Raw genomic sequence first — 20,709 nt, 5'->3', positions numbered from 1 at the left:
CCAGACAGAAGAACAATGCATAGCAACATCAGTGTTTTCCCAAAATGGCAAAAGGAGAGACAGATCTCTGATGTTATCCACTAAAGCTCCCCTTTTATTTCCACTTCCTACTTCCTGTTTCCAGCCTGGCTCTACAGTCAGTCTATTTCAGCAATGGACGGGTACTTCCTGTTTCTGTGAACTCGTTGGCAGCCCTCAAAGGTTCAACTATAATGCCTGGTAGATTTGGGACCTCGTAACCCTCCCGACCCCCTCTCCCCTCCCCCCCACCCCCCTTCTCCTCCCTCTTCCAAACCACAGAAGAGCTTCACCGTAATGGAGGCTCGTGAATCAGCTGCCACCGGGCAGAAATGCTCAAATAAGGAACCAGTGAAGGAGAAGGCACCTCTGCAAAGGAAGTGGGCATCTGAACCTTCTGCTAACAGCAAACGAAGCACTTTTGCTGACCCGGAGGCGAAACACCGCGAGAGTTTGCCGTGTGGTGCCACCGGGGGATCAGCACCTCAGCAGAAGTACGCACTCACAGGGAACTCTGGAAAGCTGCTATCTGGACCGTCTGCAGTTGGGGCTATAGGAGGCCCTTCATCTCAAGACCCCCAAGGACCCTTTGCTCAGGGGTTCCCGAGGGGATACTCCTACCAACTGGCCCAGCCGTACCCTCAGCATCCACAAACTGAGCGCTTCCTCTCAGGAGCCAAACCACAGCCAGGCCTCGAGCCTCATGCCTGGCCTTTTGCTGGCCAGTTGCCTTCGGATGACCTGTACCCCGTTGGACATCCGGGCCACACTCACCCACATGGGGCTGGAGCCGGTAGGTTTCCCCGGCAGAAATCCCCCAGTTTACCCAGCTCCTTTGGACAGTATTCTCAGTCGGGCCTCGAGCCCGGAGACGAGGGTTACGGCAAGAAAGAGCAAAAGCCGAAAAAGCCCGGTAAGTACATCTGTAACTACTGCGGTCGAGCCTGCGCCAAGCCCAGCGTCTTGAAGAAGCACATCCGCTCACATACTGGAGAGAGGCCATACCCATGTGTGCCCTGTGGCTTCTCCTTCAAAACCAAGAGCAACCTTTACAAGCACCGCAAGTCCCACGCTCACGCTATCAAAGCTGGACTCGTACCGTTTTCAGAGCTGGCTGTGGCCCGTAGCGGGGACATCGACCAGGCGTCCGCTGTGGGCGAGGCCGAGGTCCACTCAGATGGAGAGCAGAGTACGGACACGGACGAGGAAGGCGTGGAGGGCTCCACCATGCTGACAGACAAAGACAGCCCCATCCCGCAGATCTCCTTTGAAGCTGACAAGAATACAGGTCATTTCCTCTCTTTGAGACATATTTAGAGAAAGTCCCCATTTAAAATGGACGGATGACGAATCCTCCATCTGGACTTCTGTCTAGTTTACCAAATCTACTGGAGTTCAATCAATAGATGTTAATCTTTCTGATGCATATACTGTTTGGTGTGAACATTTTTCTTATTGGTCGGAATGTGCCAATTCACAACAAATCGATTAGATTTTTATTGTTGCCTGCCAACTTTTCGACTGAAATCTTTACTCAGTGCTAATCTGTTGTGTGAATGCTGTATTTATTCCTATCTTTACTCTTTCTTTCTATACAGGTGGTGCCGAACCAGCGTATGCAGACTCAGCTGAAGAGCTGCCCATGGGATCTATGAAAGTGCCTATCCTTATTGTGCCCAAGCCCGGCGGAGTCCCCTCCACGGGGATGGAGTGCCCACCCTTTCACGACATGAAGGGGTCCCACCACATGTTGTCATCACAGGCGGGAGGAAGAGCACATTCACTTGACGACTCGCCCACCATCAAACAGCGTCTGGCCCTGAGGCTGACCGAGAAGAAAGGGCAGGACTCTGACCTCGCCATGTCCCAGTCCCTGAACCTCCTCAGTCCTCACAGCAAAGGCAGCACGGACTCCGGCTACTTCTCACGCTCTGAGAGCGCAGAGCAGCAGATCAGCCCTCCAAATACTAACGTCAAGACATACGAAGAGATTATGTTCGGTCGGACTTGGTACTACCGGCCCAACTCCAGGTCGAGACAGTCCATCACGCTGAGCATGGCGGGGGCAGATCCCATCAGCCTCGCCAGCTTAAAGCAACCAGGTGCTATTCTGGACATGGGGAAGATCGCCGAGGATCATCTCTCTTTCAGAGGAGATGTAGGAATCTCTGGAGATCCCAAGCACTATCCAACGGGACCCTGTCAAAGCAGTACAGGACTCCTGGAGCCTCCATCAGACTCTGGGCCTCTCATTAGGAGTAACTCCATGCCAACCTCCTCCCCTCCTAACCTCAGCGTCCCCCCGGGGATTCGAGGCAGCCAATCCTTCGATAACATGGTGGCACCGGATGACGTGTTCTTCCCACCAGGCCATCCCAGACTCACGAGACAGAGTGCGTTTGAACATTCAGCCAATGAAGCCCATGTAGGGGAGGCGGAGGGTTATGGACACATGCCCAAGCATTTGGCTTCACCTCTCGGGATGAAGATGGGTGATCACAGCCCCGGAGTCCCAGAGCACATCGCCTACAGCCCGTATGGTACTAAAGTTAGCATGTCGGAAATAGCTACAAGGAAAAGGAGGAAAGAGAAGAGTGTTGGGGATGATGAGGACAGCCCGGGGCACTGCGACAGCAGCTGTAGTGGTTCAGTGGAGATGATAGGGGACTACGAGTTCAAGCAGGGGAGTCTTGATGGCTCCAGAACCACCCCAACAGGAAAAGGCTCCCTCCATAGTGCTCACAGCCAGTCTGACAGCTTCGACACCTGTGCCAGCATGTGCTCTGAGGACATCGCCCTGTTTATGGACTCTGAGGGCAGGAAGGCAGCAGGGAACGTCATATCAGTCATCCAGCACACTAACTCCCTCAGCCGTCCGAATTCCTTCGACAAGTCGGAGTCCTTCGAGCAGCCGGGATATCAGCCATCAGACAAAGCTCCATCGAGCCAGTACTCTGAGCAGTCCGACTCAGAGATCTTTGAAGATGCTCTGAGTCCTGAATCCGCCCTTCTGAGGACGGAGAGCATGGAGCAGCAGCTGCAAAGCGACAGCGACCTGGCATCTCTTTCATCTTCATCGGCAGCAGCCTCGCCCGGCCAGCCCTACCACATCCCGCACAAACTAGTCCGACAACCCAACATCCAAGTTCCTGAGATCAGGGTAACGACGGAGGAGCCCGACAAGCCAGAGAAGGACGCCGAAGCTCCAATGACCAAGGAGCCGGAGAAGCAGCAGCAGCATGTCGAGGAGTTCCAGCTGCCGCAGAGGAGTGACACGCTCTCACAGATGCCGTCAGAAAAGCTCCCGCCCAAGAAGAAGAGGCTGCGCCTGGCAGATATGGAGCACTCGTCTGGGGAGTCGAGCTTTGAGTCGACCTGCACCAGCCTGTCTCGCAGCCCCAGTCAGGAGAGTAACCTGTCCTACTCGTCTTCGCTTTCCATGTCCTTTGACAGAGACGAAGGCCTCAAGTCAGTCTCACCGACCAAACAGGTACCCGTTGTGTGATCAGTAATTTCAAGCATTTTTAATAACATCTGCAAATAAAATTCTCAAACAAGTGTGAAACATCCTTTTGCGTTTCTTTACCAGGACGACTCGTCCGTCTCCAGTAGCGGAGCAAAGCAGTCGGAGTTCCTGACCGTGCCCGGCAGTGGTTATTCCAGCCACCACCAGCAGAGGGAGATGAGGAGGTCTTCGTCAGAGCAGGCACCGTGCACGCTCCCCACAGAGTTACCCGAGATGCGCAGCAAGTCCTTCGACTATGGCAGCTTGTCGTCCTCCAGGCAGGGAGAGCTGTACTCCAGCGCCTCTGCGATGAAGGAACGTCGGCGGGGATATCTTGTTCGACAGGTAGCATAAAAACTATCGTACTATTGCAATTCGTAAAAAAACCCACCTATGAACCATGACCCTTGGTAGAGGAAAAGGGGGGCATTGGGACTGCACCAAGACAAGAAAAGTCTCTAAATTTCATTTCAGTACAACTGACCCAGTTTCTTTCCACCCTTCAAACTTCTCACAGGCCTCACTGAGTGTTTATCCAGAGGCGGTCGCCCAGGACCCGGGGGGTGCTGAGATGTCAATCAAACAGGAGAGTCTGGAACACGGGGCATGGCCTGGATCTCCCCACAGCAGCAGCGACATGGCCAGCAGAACCAAGAGGGCTGGCAGTAGCACTGGTGGTAAGCCGTGCATGAAAACTCAAGTCATAGATGCTTTGTCAATGAGGATACTTTCCCAAAACATGTATTTAAAGTTTTGTATCTTGATGTTTTGAGGGCCTTTCTATGCTCAATAAACGATGCAGGTTTTAAAGTGTGTGTTTCGACCACGTTCTATCATGTTGTTTTTTTTGCAGAGAAGAATTTAATTTCAAACTGCAATCTCATGTTTGATGCCCAGGTGCAGCGTTTCACCAGCACCAACAGCACCACCAGCACATCCTTCAGCAGAGTATCAGTGAGGACAGCCTGCAAGACGAACCTCTCTACAGCAGGTAGGAACATATGGGTTTATCTAAAAGTACGAATTCGTTACTGCAACTGGTTCTACTATCACAGTATTATTTTTCACTTACTGTGATATTTCTCCATATTAGGTCCCAGCAGCACCGCCTGCAGGCCCAGGGCTCGTCATCTGACGGAGAACATCCAGGTCATGAGGTCATGAACAAGGACATGATCCAGCAGTACCAGAGCGGCCCTCCTTATCTGTCCTTCTCGCAGCCAGGTCTGTTCTGGAGTCAGGAGGCCGAGCAGACACCCCGACAGCAGCAGACCCTGCAGGCTCAGCAGCAGCTCCAGAAACTCCACATCAGATCACCGGGGAACCTGCCTGGACACCCACCGCACAAACAACCACCGCTCCACCCGCTGCACCAAATCCACGACAAACCACCGTATGACGGGAAGTCAGACAACCCAAGCTCTCAGAATTACGCTCCCCCGTTCTCATCTCGCTCTTCTCCTCTGTCCCAGCAATTACAGCCAAACTTAGGCTCTCTCTCCTCCAAGCTCTGCCTGCCCAATGCCACCAAGCCCTCCATGCTCCTGCAGCAGATCCAACCCGTCTTTGCCACCCAGAACCTGAGCTCCCAGGCCTCTTTGCCTGGTCTGCTGGTCCCCGTGCGGATCCAAACCCATGTGCCATCGTTTGGTAGTGTTATGTACACCAGTGTTAGCCATCTGATCGCTTCCCATGGTAGTGGAGTACCCGGGTTAGGCTCAGCCAGGCCCGGTGGTGCTGACAACAGCAACATGTCTCCTCCAGTCGGTGCTGCGAGTGTCAGCAAGCCGCCCGGAGGAGGAGGCATCGGTGGGGCCGGTTTCAACCTATCACACTTCCTCGGGCAGACTGATGGCACTCTGCCACGGTACCCTCTCTGGAAGAGTCCAGACTCACTGCCAGAACAACATCTGAACACTGGGATCCCTCTGTCGCTAACATCCGGCACCATATCCACCACGGATGCCTCGGGATCGGGCATCGGAGGAAGCAAGCGTATGCTCTCCCCCGCCAGCTCGCTGGAGCTCTTCATCGAGACCAAGCAGCAGAAGCGAGTGAAGGAGGAGAGGATGTACGGACAGATCGTCAAGGAGATGAGTGCGGTGGAGCTGAGTGGGACTGAGAGCAGCAGTAAGCTTGAGAAGGGTCCGGGACGAGGTCAGAGACTGAAGGGTGAAGGCTCCATGGACGACTCCGAACGGATGTCCTCGTCTCCTCCACTCGCTGACTTCCCAGTCGCCACTAAGATTGCCATCCCCGTCCGTTCCTCCGCCCCCCACCTCCCCGATGTCCCTCGAGCTGAGAGCTTCACCCCTCCTCTGCAGATCGTCACCAACCGGTCCCCGGTTTCAGGAGGCCGAGACTCCCCAGAGGAGCTGGACGTGGACGATTCAGCCCCAGAGCGCAACTCCAGCCCCGAGTCCATGGTGTCCTCCAACGATGCCGAAGACACCGACAACACGAAGCAGCCCCCAGCCGGTAAAGTCCCGGTCAGCATGCTTGTGCAGCTCGCTGCCAATCAGAGTGCTGGATCAGCCGAAGCCGTGGGTCAGACGCTGCTGCTCACTGATGTGGCGGATGTCCAGCAGTTCTTCCAGTTCCCCAGCCTGCGCACCATGAGCCGGGTCAGCTGGTGCTTCCTGAACTACACCAAACCCAACAACAGGCAGGCCGCTGTGAGCGGCTCCGTCTACAGCTCCTGGTGCGTCAGCTCCTACAACCCCAACCCTCTGAATCTCAGCACCAAGGCTGCTCTGGCTCTGCTGAGGTCCAAACAGAGGAGGAACCCCGATCTGATGTACTCAACGGCAGCCATGTCACCACCCAGCTCAGGAAAACTGGTGTCGTCTGTGGCCTGGAAGCTGAGGTTGGATCAGGTACGTTGTGGAGGATGTGACGCTCGGATCCAAACAGTGAGGAAGCACGAAGAGTGTTCATATCTTCTGTCTTACCGTCTCTTGTCTCCATAGTTGAAGCCAGAGCTGATGCCAGTCGATGTCGGTAATTTCGGGAGGAAGATGAAGGGCGTGGTGTCGTGGGACCGCTCGAAGGAGGAGCAGGTGGAGAAGGAGGTGTCGGTCAAACCAGCTGCCAACGAACCGACACGCATCAAGATCTTCGAAGGCGGGTACGTCTGACTAACACACACAGTTCAGTTCAACAGCTGCAGGCCAGTGAAGGTTCACAATAAATCCTATGATGTACCAAAAGTTATCTCGTGACCAAGATGAACAGGAAACATATTTTACCTTCATATACATGAAGACATATAATAAAATGTTTAAATGCAGTCGATCACATGAACAGGTTGTTTTTATACTTCATCTGAGACCAGTTTGGTAAAGACGGGAAGATTTTTACCAATGAGTCTCAATAAGCGAGGTAATTATTGATTTGGTTACACGTTTGGTATCTCAGAAGGATATTTGATGACATTTGTTGCACAGATTGTTTGTTTGTTTGTAATGAATTAACCCTAAAACACTGCACCATTAAATTGAGGTCAGGTTTTTGTTGGTCAGTTGTTTTCTGTTGCCTCGAGATAGAAATGCACCAACAATGATCTCATTTCATTTTAAGCCCAACACGGCTCAGATGGGTCAAGTACATCTGCGAGATTCGCAAAGATACTTGCATGTGCTTTTAGTGCCACTTTGTGCCGGATGTCTGAAACAATAAAGAGATTTAAGACATTAAACTCAGATTATCAGGTGAGGAGCTGAAGTCTTATAACCTTTATCTGAGATGATCTGAGGCTCAATAAGAGCTTCTGATACCTGAACTTCTCCTCACATGAACAAGATAACCGGACCCTGAGACTCACTGAATGCTGAGCTGTCTGATTACTTTTTGTCTTTTTCTTAATCCTCCCAGAGGAATATTCACTAAAAATGAACGCTGATGACCTCTGTATGAACTGTAAGGACATCTGTTCATCGTGATTAGTCAGAAAAATCATATTAGTTATAAAAAAAAAGAACCCAGGACTGATCATTTTACAACCTTTTCTCTGGGTTTAATTTGAGTTGAGCTGGTAAACCCATCACAGGCTTACGACTCGAGCAGCATCGCTGTAATTGGACGTCCACTTTAATAATCCTTGTTCTCATTGTTTATAGACGGGTGTGAAGTGGGATCTGTACCTCATTAGTTCTGGTTTTAAAGTTTTTTTTACACTTTTTCAAACAGCAACTCGAATTTTTATTTATTTTGTGGAGGCCTGGTATTTGATCATATTGGATTTATTCATTTAATACTTGTTTTATTTACCTTAATAAGACTCTTATTTATTTCTATTATTACACTTTTGTTCTCTTTGCAAATTTATTTCATAATAGTGACATCAGGTTGCATGATTGCCTTTTTTAATACAGAACGTTCTCACTGATATTACAGAGTTTACTTTAAAAAAGACTTCCTCCATTCAATGCTCAGAGACTGCAGGATATTCTTATTGTAGAAATTCAGATTTCATAGTTCACCACAGACTTAATTTAAAATAAAGAGAGTTTTTTGGAGCATTCATGTCCATTGGGTGGACTGATCCTCAGAGAAGAGCTTCTGTAGATCTGTGGAGACGACCTGAATACCAGCAGGTGGGATGATAGACAGCAAAGGCCAAAGTCAAACCCACCAATCAGCCCACACTCACCCAGAAATAGCACAACACAACACAACACAACACAGCACAGCACAGCACAGCACAACACAGCACAGCACAGCACAGCACAGCACAACACAACACAACACAACACAACACAACACAACACAGCACAACACAACACAGCACAGCACAACACAACACACCACAACACAACACAGCACAGCACAGCACAGCACAGCACAACACAACACAACACAGCACAACACAGCACAGCACAACACAACACAACACAGCACAGCACAGCACAGCACAGCACAGCACAGCACAACACAACACAACACAACACAACACAACACAACACAGCACAGCACAGCACAGCACAGCACAGCACAGCACAGCACAACACAACACAGCACAGCACAACACAACACAACACAACACAGCACAACACAGCACAGCACAGCACAGCACAGCACAACACATCACAAAACAGCACACAACACAGCACAACACAAAACAGCACACAACACAACACAAAACAGCACACAACACAACACAGCACAGCACAGCACAGCACAACACAACACAACACAACACAACACAACACAACACAACACAGCACAACACAGCACAGCACAACACAACACAGCACAGCACAGCACAGCACAGCACAGCACAACACAACACAGCACAGCACAGCACAGCACAGCACAACACATCACAAAACAGCACACAACACAGCACAACACAAAACAGCACACAACACAACACAACACAACACAACACAACACAAAACAGCACACAACACAGCACAACACAAAACAGCACACAACACAACACAACACAACACAACACAACACAACACAACACAACACAACACAGCACAACACAGCACAACACAGCACAACACAACACAACACAGCACAACACAGCACAACACATGCAAGTCGGTGTCACGGGGGGCACGGTGGGGAGTACGGGTGGGGGGGGGGGTCGTGACTCAATTATCTGCACCAGTAAAGCACAACATCAGCTAACATGGGCCCTGCAGCACCAGTTAATTATCTGGCTCCGTTTTGTGGAGTGGCCTCGTGTCAAAATGTAGTTGTAAGACCTTCATTATTCTTTATTACACCCACCGTGATGTCACTCAATGTAGTCGCCATGTTGGTTTTTCTATGGAGACAGCCCCTAGTGGTCCTCAGTGGTACCACAGATGGAGACTATGGAGACAGCCCCTAGTGGTCCTCAGTGGTACTACAGGTGGAGTCTATGGAGACAGCCCCTAGTGGTCCTCAGTGGTACTACAGTCTAATACACTTCTGCTTTGGCTTCAGTTTTTAGAACTAGAAACTCTTTTCCCAAATAAAGTCGTGTTAAATCAAAACAAAACAAAAAACAAACAAAAAAAAGATTATACTGTCTGTTTTATCTATCTGAGTTAAAAAAAAGTTTCAGTTGATACCCATCTCTCCCTTCAGAAGTGTGTTCAGATCAATTTCCAGGTGAGCCAGATGATTTTGTTGTTTTACCATCAAACGTGGACCGTTGTTACGTTCCCGCCACACAAATGATCCGAGATGCATTTTGAGGCAATAAAAGGTTCTGTTTGATCGGGAAGAAGTCAAGAAGACCGTTTTTTTTTTAATTATTTATGAGGTTGTCATTAATGTCATATTAAGCTTATTTTCCACACAAAGAATATTTCTATTAAAATGTACGTTCACTGGTCAAATAAAGTGAGTACGAAGAGCCCCTGCAGTGAGACATTCCTGCAGTATGTACAATATGCACACAAATAATAAGTAAACAGACGCACAAACACAGGCAGCCAAAATAACTTCCTCTCTGACGTCTGCGTCTCCTCGACACGTGAACGTTTGAAAGCGAAGCTGCTTTATGATTTTACTGTGTATTTTACCACTAAATAATCATAATTTTGTGTCATAACCGGCTGCAGCTGTGTAAACGTCTCGCCGTTGCTTCGGAGGTTTTTCCCACTGAAAGACAAATGTGATCCAGACAGACTGTTTGATGTTGCTGATATTTGACCTCCTTCTAACACGAGGCCCTGAACTACCCATCACCTCCTCCTGCTCACTCCCCCTCCCCCTCCTCCTCCTCTTCCTCCTCCAGACAGGACAGGAAACAGCACACTTCAACCAGCCGGTTTCACCATTTCTCCACAAAGAATTTTTTTCCTTTTCTTCAGCACATTATAAAAAGAGTGAAGGTGATGTTTCTGCGTCGGAGCAAATAAACTGCTGGTGGTTCACTCAGAGCTTCGTGTGGGATAAAATCACCTCTGAGTGATGTTTGACAGGAAAAAGCAACCTTGTAAAAGAATGAGTGGAATTGTTTGGAGGTCTGTGGTTATCTTTTTATTTTCCTTAGAAAAGAAGGAGCTGCATGAAGATGATGAACACAAAGGTCAGAAGTGGAATTCAGTATTAGTTCCCATTAAAGATACAAACAAAGAAAAGTCTGTTATAAACAAACTGAAGAGGAATTTCTTTCCCCATGTTTGATTTGAAAAGCTCTCTCCAAAATCAAGTCCTCACCACAGACTGAATATTCAACTACAGACTGGGTATTCAACTACAGACTGGATATTAAACTACAGACTGGATATTAAACTACAGTCTGGATATTAAACTAGTCTGGATATTAAACTACAGACTGGATATAAAACTACAGTCTGGATATTAAACTACAGACTGGATATTAAACTACAGAATGGATATTAAACTACAGACTGGATATAAAACTACAGAATGGATATTAAACTACAGACTGGATATAAAACTACAGACTGTTTATAAAAGTGTTTGTGGCTTCAGGTCTGTAAAATGGTTCTGATCCAGAAGTGTCTTCAGCTGCAATACCAGCGAGTGCCACTAGAGGTCGGCTCCAAAAAGCCTCCGGCTCCATAGACTCCCATTCAACTTCTCTCATCAAATCCAAAGTGAATCAAATGTGTCCATCAGTTATCTCGGTGTTGTTAGCTAAAGTCACTCCTTCTTCTTAGTTTTCTGGAGGTCCATCTGAAAATAATCCCTCATTCATTAGAAAAGAAGATTCAAGAAGACCTGTTTTGGGGGCGTGTCTGTTTGATTGATCCTCCACTGCCACAGAGAAACAAACTTCCTGATGTCCATTTGTTTGAATTAACATTTCATATGTTGAGGTGAGTCTGGATGTCGTCGATGACTCCGAGAAGAGGAAACCGGATTTATTCAAACAGCAGCTGTGTGTCGGAGAGTCACTGAATCTCTGAGAGCTGCAGGGCCGCTGATCTTGACCCCTGACCTCTCTGTAGAGGACAGGGGAAGGGTTTCTATGGCAACCAACCGAGTATCCAACACAGACGGGAACATATGCAGCATATATATTCTTTCATAGACACGTGGGTGTTTGTTATCGCTGCGCTGTGATTGGCCCTCAGGGAGAAATACAAGTGTCGAGGAGACCAACTTTTGACTGCAGTCATACTGTTTTTATCTTTTATCTGTATTAATAAGGCTTAATGATAAAGAAGGAATAACTGTGATATGATTAAATATATAATTTAATGAGGAAATGACAATAAAACAAATGTTTGTGTGTGAAAATCTTTTAAATGAAACTTTCCGACTCCCTTTTCATTTTAAATATATTTAAAGGTAAATATTTATTGTTCAGAGGTATTCATGTCATTGTTTTATGAAAGATGTTACAGAAATAAAGAACCGAATATAAAAAGCTGCATGGCCTGATTGTTTCTGTGTTCCAGGTATAAATCCAACGAGGACTACGTGTACGTCCGCGGTCGCGGTCGGGGGAAGTACATCTGCGAGGAATGTGGCATCCGCTGCAAGAAGCCCAGCATGCTGAAGAAACACATCCGGACGCACACGGACGTCCGGCCGTACGTCTGCAAGTTCTGCAACTTTGCATTCAAGACCAAAGGTGGGCCTCCTTCTTTCATCTTCATCTTCATCTTCATCTTCATCTTCATCTTCATGGTGTGTTTGTTTATCTGTCTCTGAATGGAAGGAAGATTCTGAGTTCTGAAGGCCTGGACACTTCAGACATGTTTGATTCTGTACGTAATTATCAGATTCATTTACTCTTTGACAGAGAAAAGCTTCAGTTTTTACTAAAACCTCATTGAAAACACATTTCTGCAGTTTTTTAAATCAGATTTTACCACAAAAACTGGACATGTGGCCTTTACTTCGCTGCGTTGAATAATTAAATCCTAATATGTGGAAGTAAGCCGCTAAATGAATGAATGAAACCTCCTTCATATCAGAGCAGCTCATATCTGATCTTTAGGACTAAAACATTGATCATCCTGATCCAGTTTAAACCATCTGAAGCAGAGTTCAGACCAGGTTGACTCATTCTCACTAAATCATAATCTATCAATTATATATCATTTGTAAATCGTAATTTTGTGGCCTCGTTTCCATTTCTACTCTGGAGCTCTGGAGACTGGTGGAAGGCTCATTAAAGCGTGTGTGTGTGTGTGTGTGTGTGTTTTGCAGGAAACCTGACGAAGCACATGAAGTCAAAGGCTCATATGAAAAAGTGTCTGGAGCTGGGAGTCTCCATGTCTTCAGTCGAGGACACCGAGGCTGATGAAGGAGGTAGGACAGACACACACACACACACACACACACACACACACACACACACACACACACACACACACACACACACACACACACACACACACACACACACACACACACACACACACACACTAACCCACGTTGGTGAGAATCTGTGGTGTTTTAGAGGAGGACATCAGGACACCAGGACATCAGTCAGCTGTTGGATTTGATTTCTGCTCGTTGAAGTCTAAATATAATTTATGAACTTTAGTCTTCTTCTTCTCTGATTGGAGGAGAATCAGATAAAACATATATATGTTATATTCATGTTTTTAGATCTCTCAACATCACCTTTATTTTGAAAAGCCACAACAAGCTTTTTCAGCCAATCGGCTGGCCGTGTGTCGTAGACTCCAACGATCCAATAGGAGCCGGCCGGCGTCGGGTCCAGAGGCTCAAATCCAGGAACCGTTTTATTGTCTTTTATGTTTTATTGTCTTTTATGTTTTATTGTCTTTTATGTCACGCCGAAACTTTCTGTTACCACGAACTCATACAAACGTTTTCTCCTCTTGTCTTTCTTTTTCTTTCTTCATCGCTCCTTCTTTCTCCTATTCATCTCCTTCTTCTTCTTCTCCTCCTCTTCCTCCACTTTTAGATGTGGGAGAGGAGGGTCAGAGGTCATCGGAGAAGTCCTCCCGAGGCTCCATGGAGCATCAGTTCTCAGACGCCGACGACTCGGATGGCGGCGAGGAGGACGGCGATGAGGTGGACGATGAAGACGATGACGAGGATGACTACGACGGAGAGTCCACCCCGAAGACGCGGTCGCGCTCCACCAGCCCGCAGCCATACGGGCTGCCGTCGCTGTCCATCACAGCGGTGGCCGCTTCCCACCTCCCCCACCCCTCCGACTTCCTGGGAAACACCAGCCGACCGCCGCTGTTCGGATACTTCACCACCGTGCCGAGCATCCAGATCACCCCGCAGGCTCCGCCCACCGAGTGCGTTTACAGCGAGTACCAGCGAGGTCATCAGCGGCCGCCGGGCAGCAGGCTGCTGGTCCCCCCCTCCTCCTCCTCCTCCATGGACGAAGACCTCCCCGTCCCCTCCCCGGAACTCTCCTCCCCCTCCTCCCGTCTCTCCTCGCCTGGGTTGGACCACTCTGGCTGCCCCTCCCCCATCTCCCCCTCCTCCTCCCCCTCAGCCCGCCGGTACCTCTCCCCCCGCCGCGACCTCTCACCCCGGGCCGGACACCTCTCGCCCCGGCGGGACGTCTCTCCGCTACGTCACATCTCCCCAAAGAGGGAGTTGGGGGCGGTGGGAGGGTACCGGCGGGACCTGTCCCCCCGGAGGGGACACCTGTCCCTGCTGTCCCCCCTGTCCAGACCCACGTCTCCGGCAGGAAGGGACTACAAACGGGACCTGTCACCACGAGGGCGCCACCGGGGGATGATCCGACCCGTGTCTCCTCGCCGAGGCCTCCACCAGCACCTCCACCACCACAGGTGAGCTCACCATGTCTATAGAAACGTTATTTATTAGTTTTAGCTCTAGCTGCATTTCATTGGATCCTTCCAGACCAAGTACAGGTGCAGCTTTTAATAATAAACTATCTGTAAGTCACAGGGACAGCAGTCTTCATCTTCATCCTCATCTTCATCCTCTGAAACAAACTTATTTAGTCCAACCCATCAGAGTTTCTGACTGTGAACAGTTAAATTTAATCTCTGAGCCCGTTCTGAAGATGTATTGTGGTGTTTCTGTCCTCCAGCCAGCAGAGTGCAGCGCGGAGCCTGAGGCCGAGTCATCAGACCGCGGCGGGTCAGCTGGAGTTCGGCCCGCCGGCACGTCACGCAGCCAGCGCAGACATGGAGACGGTGAGAGGAGTTTAGTCTTCTGCTTCTTCATCTCACACTCATAATTTTATTATTTGTCTCTATTCTCTGTGTTCTTCAAACTTCTGTTTTCATTTTTCTTTATTTTGAGGAAGTTATGACTTTTGTTTTGACACTCTTCAGTCTCACATCCTGTCTGGGGATTTAACATTAATGTTTGTCCTATACTGAAGACTTTAGTGTTTTATAGGGTTTTGTTTACTGTAAACAAAGTAAACATTTGGAAGCAGTTTTTAATACCCAATACCAGCAAGTGCCACTAGAGGTCGGCTCCAAAAAGCCTCCGGCTCCAAAGACTCCCATTCAACTTCTGTCATCAAATCCAAAGTGAATCAAATGTGTCCATCAGTTATCTCGGTGTTGTTAGCTAAAGTCACTCCTTCTTCTTAGTTTTCTGGAGGTCCATCTGAAAATAATCCCTCATTCATTAGAAAAGAAGATTCAAGAAGACCTGTTTTGGGGGCGTGTCTGTTTGATTGACAGGCCTGCGGTGCAGTCAGGTTACAGCTATCGGTGGGCGGGACGTAGTATCGTCAGGTTTCTGATCGGATAGGTCAGATCCACCGCTGGCTCCTCCCCCAGCTCGTCCAAATATGGTCACTTCCTGCTCCAAAAAAAACAAGATGGCAACTACTGAACTACCGAACTCGAGTTTTCAGAACACAAACCAACTGTTGATTGTTGTTATGTACGTTAAAATAATGAAAGATTTTTTTTCAGACATATTTTCTTCCTTAAACACAAAAATGGACAAAAACAAATTACTGATCAGGATGCTGAACTGATTTTCGGAACTTTCTGGCATTCAGTGTGTAATTTGGAAAAAAAACGAAGTACAAAGGAGGAATATTTGGTGGATATAGGTGGAGGAGGAGGAGGGGGCGGGTGAGGAGGAGGAGGAGGTGGAGGAGGAGAGGGGGTGAAGAGCAAGAGGGGTGGAGGAGGTGATTGAGGACCGGGCTGCTGGTTCTGGTGGTACCGGGCTCTTGGCCGGCGGTGCTGTGGTTAATAACACGGCTGTTTTTCTTCTTAAGAGCTCCACTTCAAACTGTCTGCTGCCGGCCGCTCAAACAAAGCGTGAAGTTTTAACAATATTCAGACGCAAGAAATGAGACGAACACCTGCGGTCTGTTTTTACACTCATCAGGGTTCATTCATTTTCTCACAAGATTTGGTTTTCCATCCCAAAGCCCCAAATGTGTGTTTATTGTATTTAGCAGTGTCCAATGAGTGTGTGTGTGTGCGTGTGCGTGTGTGTGTGTGTGTGCATGCGTGTGTGCGTGCGTGCGTGCATGAGTGTGTGTGTGCGTGTGCGTGTGTGTGTGTTGTGGGTTTGTGATGAGACTAAATCTAAATGTTGGAGTCAGCTGATCAGTTTGACTTTATGTGAATGACGTTTCGTGACCTCGCCGTCGGTCAGCAGCAGGTTTTCACCTCCTCTCCTGTTTCCAGGAACATCGGCCGGGGTCACCGTCGCCAGGGCAACGGGACCACAGTAACGGCCGTGGTAACCAGTCTAGTCCACCGCACCAAGTGTTGTTCAGCCACCTCCCCCTCCACTCTCAGCTACAGGTATTTCATCTTCATCATTTTATTTTTAAAATATTTTGTTTTATTTTATTTAATTTTGTTAAAGTTATTGAATGTAAATCTCTATATTTTATTTTCCTTTTGAAATTTTATTTTATCATTATTTATTTTTACATTATACATATTGAATGTATCTTCTTATACTATGTATATATATATATATATATATTTCTTTGCTCATTATTTGATTCTAGTTTTTTTGCTTTTTTATGTTAGTTTTTATTTCCACCTTCATTAATGTATTATTTTAAATTAAGTTTCTGCCCATTTTATATCCAAATTTTTTACTTTATTCTGTAAACCTCTATGTAAATACAGGAATGTGTAAAAACATCGTCAATATAATTATTAGCACTTTAAGATATTTTAGCAGACTAATTGGATCAAAACAAGAAAGTATACTGATACTACTGATGTATAAAAACCATGTAGTACGTATTTAAATATATTAACCTACATCTGCTACACTCATAGTCTGATTTTGTGATCATTAAAAGGTTAAAGGTCAACAAATTCAATCAAAAAGACAAAACAAGCCCTCTGGTTTCTTCTGAAACTGTAAATCTTGTAAAAACTTCCAAATATATACTTACATTTTTTAAAGAAGCTTTAGTGGTTTCTTTAAACATCTGGTGAACAAAGTTTTTAGCAAATGTTTCTCAGAAAGGATTAAATAATGGTTTTGTTGGAGACTATTTTCTGTGGCGGATTAATACTCATCTAGTGAGTATTTGGGGCAGCAGGACAGTTTATGTGGGATTAAATTCAAATCAACAAAGTGTGTTCATGGTGATTCAGGAAACATTTTTAATTGAAGAATTTTTTCACCAGACTTTGAACATGTGACTCAAACTAAAATCTTCCTCCCCTCAGGTGCGGTCACCTTACCCGATGATCCCCATCGGAGGGATCCAGATGGTACACTCCGTCCCCTCCTCCGTCACCGCCCCTCTTGCCCAGCAGGGGGCGCAGCAGGCCTCCTGCCGCCTGCTGCTGCACAAGAGCACATCAGAGGACTCCACCGCCGGCGAGGCCCATTTCACCTCCTTCATCGAGAGGGGAGGAGGAGGAGGAGAGAGGGTGAGGGAGTCGGCGTCACCTCACCGCTCCTCACTGGAGAGGGAAGGAGGAAGAGGAGGTGTGAGGGGGGAGCAGGAGGAGAGCGTCCACACCTGCACCAAGGCCATTGCCTCGCTCTGCATCGACTCCAAGGAGTTCCTCGAGAGAGGAGGACGAGGAGGCCGAGGGGATGAAGATGGAGGCAGACCTCCTTCCTCCTCCTCCTCTCCCGACTCCCATCATCATCATCATCATCATTATCAGTGCTCAGCACCCGTCACCACGTCGCCGCCGCCTCCTCCTCACGGTCCGGGGATTCAGCACTTTAGCGGCCTGGAGGTCAGGCCCCCCCACCCGTCAGTCCCCACCTCCCCTTACTCCTCCTCCTCCTCCTCCTCCTCCTCGCCTCACCCTCCCAGCCCCGCCTCTGACCCCCTGCAGGCTCCGCCGGCATCCAGAGACCGGGAGGCCGACGGCACCAAGCGCTGCAGGGACGTGTCGTAGAGCTGCAGGACACGTCTTGTGTTCACTTGTTCTGGGATGACAGGAAGGGATGAAGTGCAACCGAGAGAGAAAACGGACTTTTGCACACTTTACACACATTTCTGATTCAGTTGATACACACACTCTCTCTCTCTCTTACACACACACTCTCTCTCTCTCTCACACACACACACACACACACACACACACACACACACACACACACACACACACACACACACACACACACACACACACACACACACACACACACACACACACACACAATGCATACAAAGAGAAACAGCTCTTAATAAATAAAAAAGGACTTCTTGAGTTTGGATGTCCAGCGGAGGGCCTGCACTCACAGACTTTCTTATTTAAAGACGTTGCATACACATGTACGGAAACTCCCACCAACACGAGCCCGACCAAAACCTGCTACAATAAAAGAAGAAGAAGAAGAAGAAGAAGAAGAAGAAGAAGAAGAAGAAGAAGAAGAAGAAGAAGAAGAAGAAGAAGAAGAAGACTGGAGCGAAACGGTACGTCAGAGAGGATTGGACAGCATCGTGTGTGCCTTTTCTTTCATCTCTTTCTTTTGTCTCTTTCTTTGCTTATATTCTTATGAGCAAACGAAGCAGGAAGGTAAATGTAAATACAGTACAATGCTATCACGTATCAGCTTTGTAATAAATGCAATCCCTCCTCCTCCTCCTCTTCCTCTTCATCCTCATCCTCATCCTCCTCGTTCCTACAAACTCCTGTGTTTTTTTTCTCTCTTGTTTTTTGGACACCTTAAAAGTCTCGACAAGCGATGTGAAGTTATGGATATTACTATTACGTACGGTTGCACTAAAACATATTTTTATATGAGTGAAATTTTAAAAATGGCTTTTTTTGTGTACAGCAGCAATTCTATAATACTATTTATTATTGTTACCATGTTTCATAAATTGTAAAATTTTTTCTTAAATGTCGTGGATGCCTTTTTCTATGTAAAGCATGGGTTTTTTGCTATCGCTTACATTAGGGCGAGAATATGTACACTGTAATATGGCTTTATATGTTCGACCTATTTATATACGTCTGAGTGAGCCCCTCAACTTGGAGGTATATACACATAGAATATTTACCCAGCATATGAATACATACGGTATATAGAATCTATCAACCTGTCTATCTATCTATCTATCTATCTATCTATCTATCTATCTATCTATCTATCTATCTATCTATCTATCTATCTATCTATCTATCTATCTATCTATCTATCTATCTATCTATCTATCTATCTATCTATCTATCTATCTATCTATCTATCTGCACTTAACATTTAGACTGACATTTACATTACGGTTATGGTAGTTTGCTTGTACATTTTCCCCGCTGCTTTTTGCCTGTCCCTGCTTGTGATTTTTTTTTTACTTCTTTTTTTCGTGGTATTATTTAGATTTTTACGAGGCACAGATCTGCTCTCAGCATTAAGTGAATGAACATGCCTTCTTTCACCGTGGCATTCTGCTTAATCGTTGGTTTTAACTCCGCCCCCTTGCCTCCCCAGCGGCCGCATCCATCCAACACACAGATTAACGGTAGCTTCACGTGTTGCGAATTGTTTCTCATCGGATATCTAAAAGGGGAAAACATTCCAGTCCATGTAAATATCCAGTCATCTCCCCCCTGAACACACACAAACACACAGGTACATCATTCGTTGGCATTGATGCACGTTGTTGCCATGGCAATCAACCCACTGACACTCTTATTTAATGGCTTTATTTCTGGGGGACACATAAACAAACACACATCCCAAACTTTCTGACGAATGCACCTTATATTTCTTCTACGAAAGTCAGTTTTTTTGCAGCCAACTTTGATTGAAACTCGAGTGTTTAGGAGGAGAACAGCTCTGCATTCTGAACCCAAAAACTGTCTGGAAATACTCAGTAATAATAATAATATGTTTTACAGTTGTGACATTGAGGCTTTCTGCACTGCTTTTTTTGGGGGCCCGTCTGTGATGCTCCTCCTCTCCTGAACATCCCTTTTGTAGCTAAGCAATATTTCGCCAAAACTCTGCTCACCAGCGGGGACTGTATCTGTTGCAAGGCAACAATAGTGTACTTAAAAATCCCCAAATCAGGAGAAGGGAGCAGGTGGAGTCGTGATGTCAGTGACACAACTCTTTTCTCTTTTGGACAGTTGTGGGCAGGCTGCAATGTGAGTGTGTATCTCTGTATTCTGTATCGGTGTGTATTCGACCAGTATATCCTCTTCTTATGACTTTTTTCTATCTCGATCCTCCCTCTGTTATGTACACTTATCATGACGACAATGATGTCTTTAAAAAAAAAAAAACTCTTTCTCTCTTTCAAAGATATCAAAGCACAAGTCAATGTATAGAAATGACAACAATACAAAAAAAAGGACAAAAAAAAAAAGGTAAACGTGCATATAAAAGGGTAACTTTTGTGATGGTGTTCTGTGGAATTAATACGAATATCATGTATGACCCCAGTTGCAACAAGGAATCGCGGTAGAAGTGGAAGAAATGGATTGTTGTTTTCAAATAAATATGAATAGAATAATTTGTTTGTCTGCACCATTATTCAGTTTGTGTCAATTTTAATCCCCCCCCCCCCCCCCCCCCCCCCCCCCCCCCCCCCCCCCCCCCCCCCCCCCCCCCCCCCCCCCCCCCCCCCCCCCCCCCCCCCCCCCCCCCCCCCCCGAAAATGTACTATTTATCAACTGTCTGTGCTGTGGAAGGAGTCACTTCTTTTCACTTTCAGTGCATACTGCAACTACTCTTACAATGCATGCAGTATGAATATAATTGAGACATACTACATCATAACAATGCCCCTTGACCTTTGACCCTCTTGGTTATATCCGTCACAATCCGTATCCAAAATAAAAAGAGAAAGCATGTGATTTGGAACGAGTGCGACACTATGT

General features: G+C 47.1%; 1 protein-coding gene across 4 annotated transcripts in view; it reads left to right on the top strand.

Moving 5' to 3' along the window:
• Positions 1-20,342, top strand: part of hivep2a (HIVEP zinc finger 2a) — a 60,840-nt gene extending 40,498 nt beyond the window's left edge. For all 4 annotated transcript variants that reach the window (XM_069725101.1, XM_069725102.1, XM_069725103.1 and 1 more), the window contains 13 exons: positions 1-1,306; positions 1,617-3,508; positions 3,608-3,868; positions 4,041-4,200; positions 4,421-4,514; positions 4,617-6,399; positions 6,493-6,650; positions 11,899-12,074; positions 12,656-12,757; positions 13,383-14,232; positions 14,499-14,604; positions 16,075-16,194; positions 17,086-20,342. The exon at positions 1-1,306 is cut by the window's left edge and continues 32 nt beyond it. In XM_069725101.1, the coding sequence (XP_069581202.1) occupies positions 316-1,306; positions 1,617-3,508; positions 3,608-3,868; positions 4,041-4,200; positions 4,421-4,514; positions 4,617-6,399; positions 6,493-6,650; positions 11,899-12,074; positions 12,656-12,757; positions 13,383-14,232; positions 14,499-14,604; positions 16,075-16,194; positions 17,086-17,775 (7,383 nt within the window). In that variant the 5' untranslated portion in view covers positions 1-315 and the 3' untranslated portion in view covers positions 17,776-20,342. The remainder of the gene's footprint in view (positions 1,307-1,616; positions 3,509-3,607; positions 3,869-4,040; positions 4,201-4,420; positions 4,515-4,616; positions 6,400-6,492; positions 6,651-11,898; positions 12,075-12,655; positions 12,758-13,382; positions 14,233-14,498; positions 14,605-16,074; positions 16,195-17,085) is intronic.
• The last annotated feature ends 367 nt before the right edge of the window (positions 20,343-20,709 follow it).

This window comes from Brachyistius frenatus, unplaced genomic scaffold (genome assembly GCF_029030835.1).
Source record: "Brachyistius frenatus isolate BFR_SWC_R1_liver_20210118 unplaced genomic scaffold, ASM2903083v1 Contig_409, whole genome shotgun sequence".
In the NCBI taxonomy this organism is placed as follows: domain Eukaryota; kingdom Metazoa; phylum Chordata; class Actinopteri; family Embiotocidae; genus Brachyistius; species Brachyistius frenatus.
Note: the sequence above shows the minus strand (reverse complement) of the source record. Positions and strands in the feature narration are given on the sequence as shown.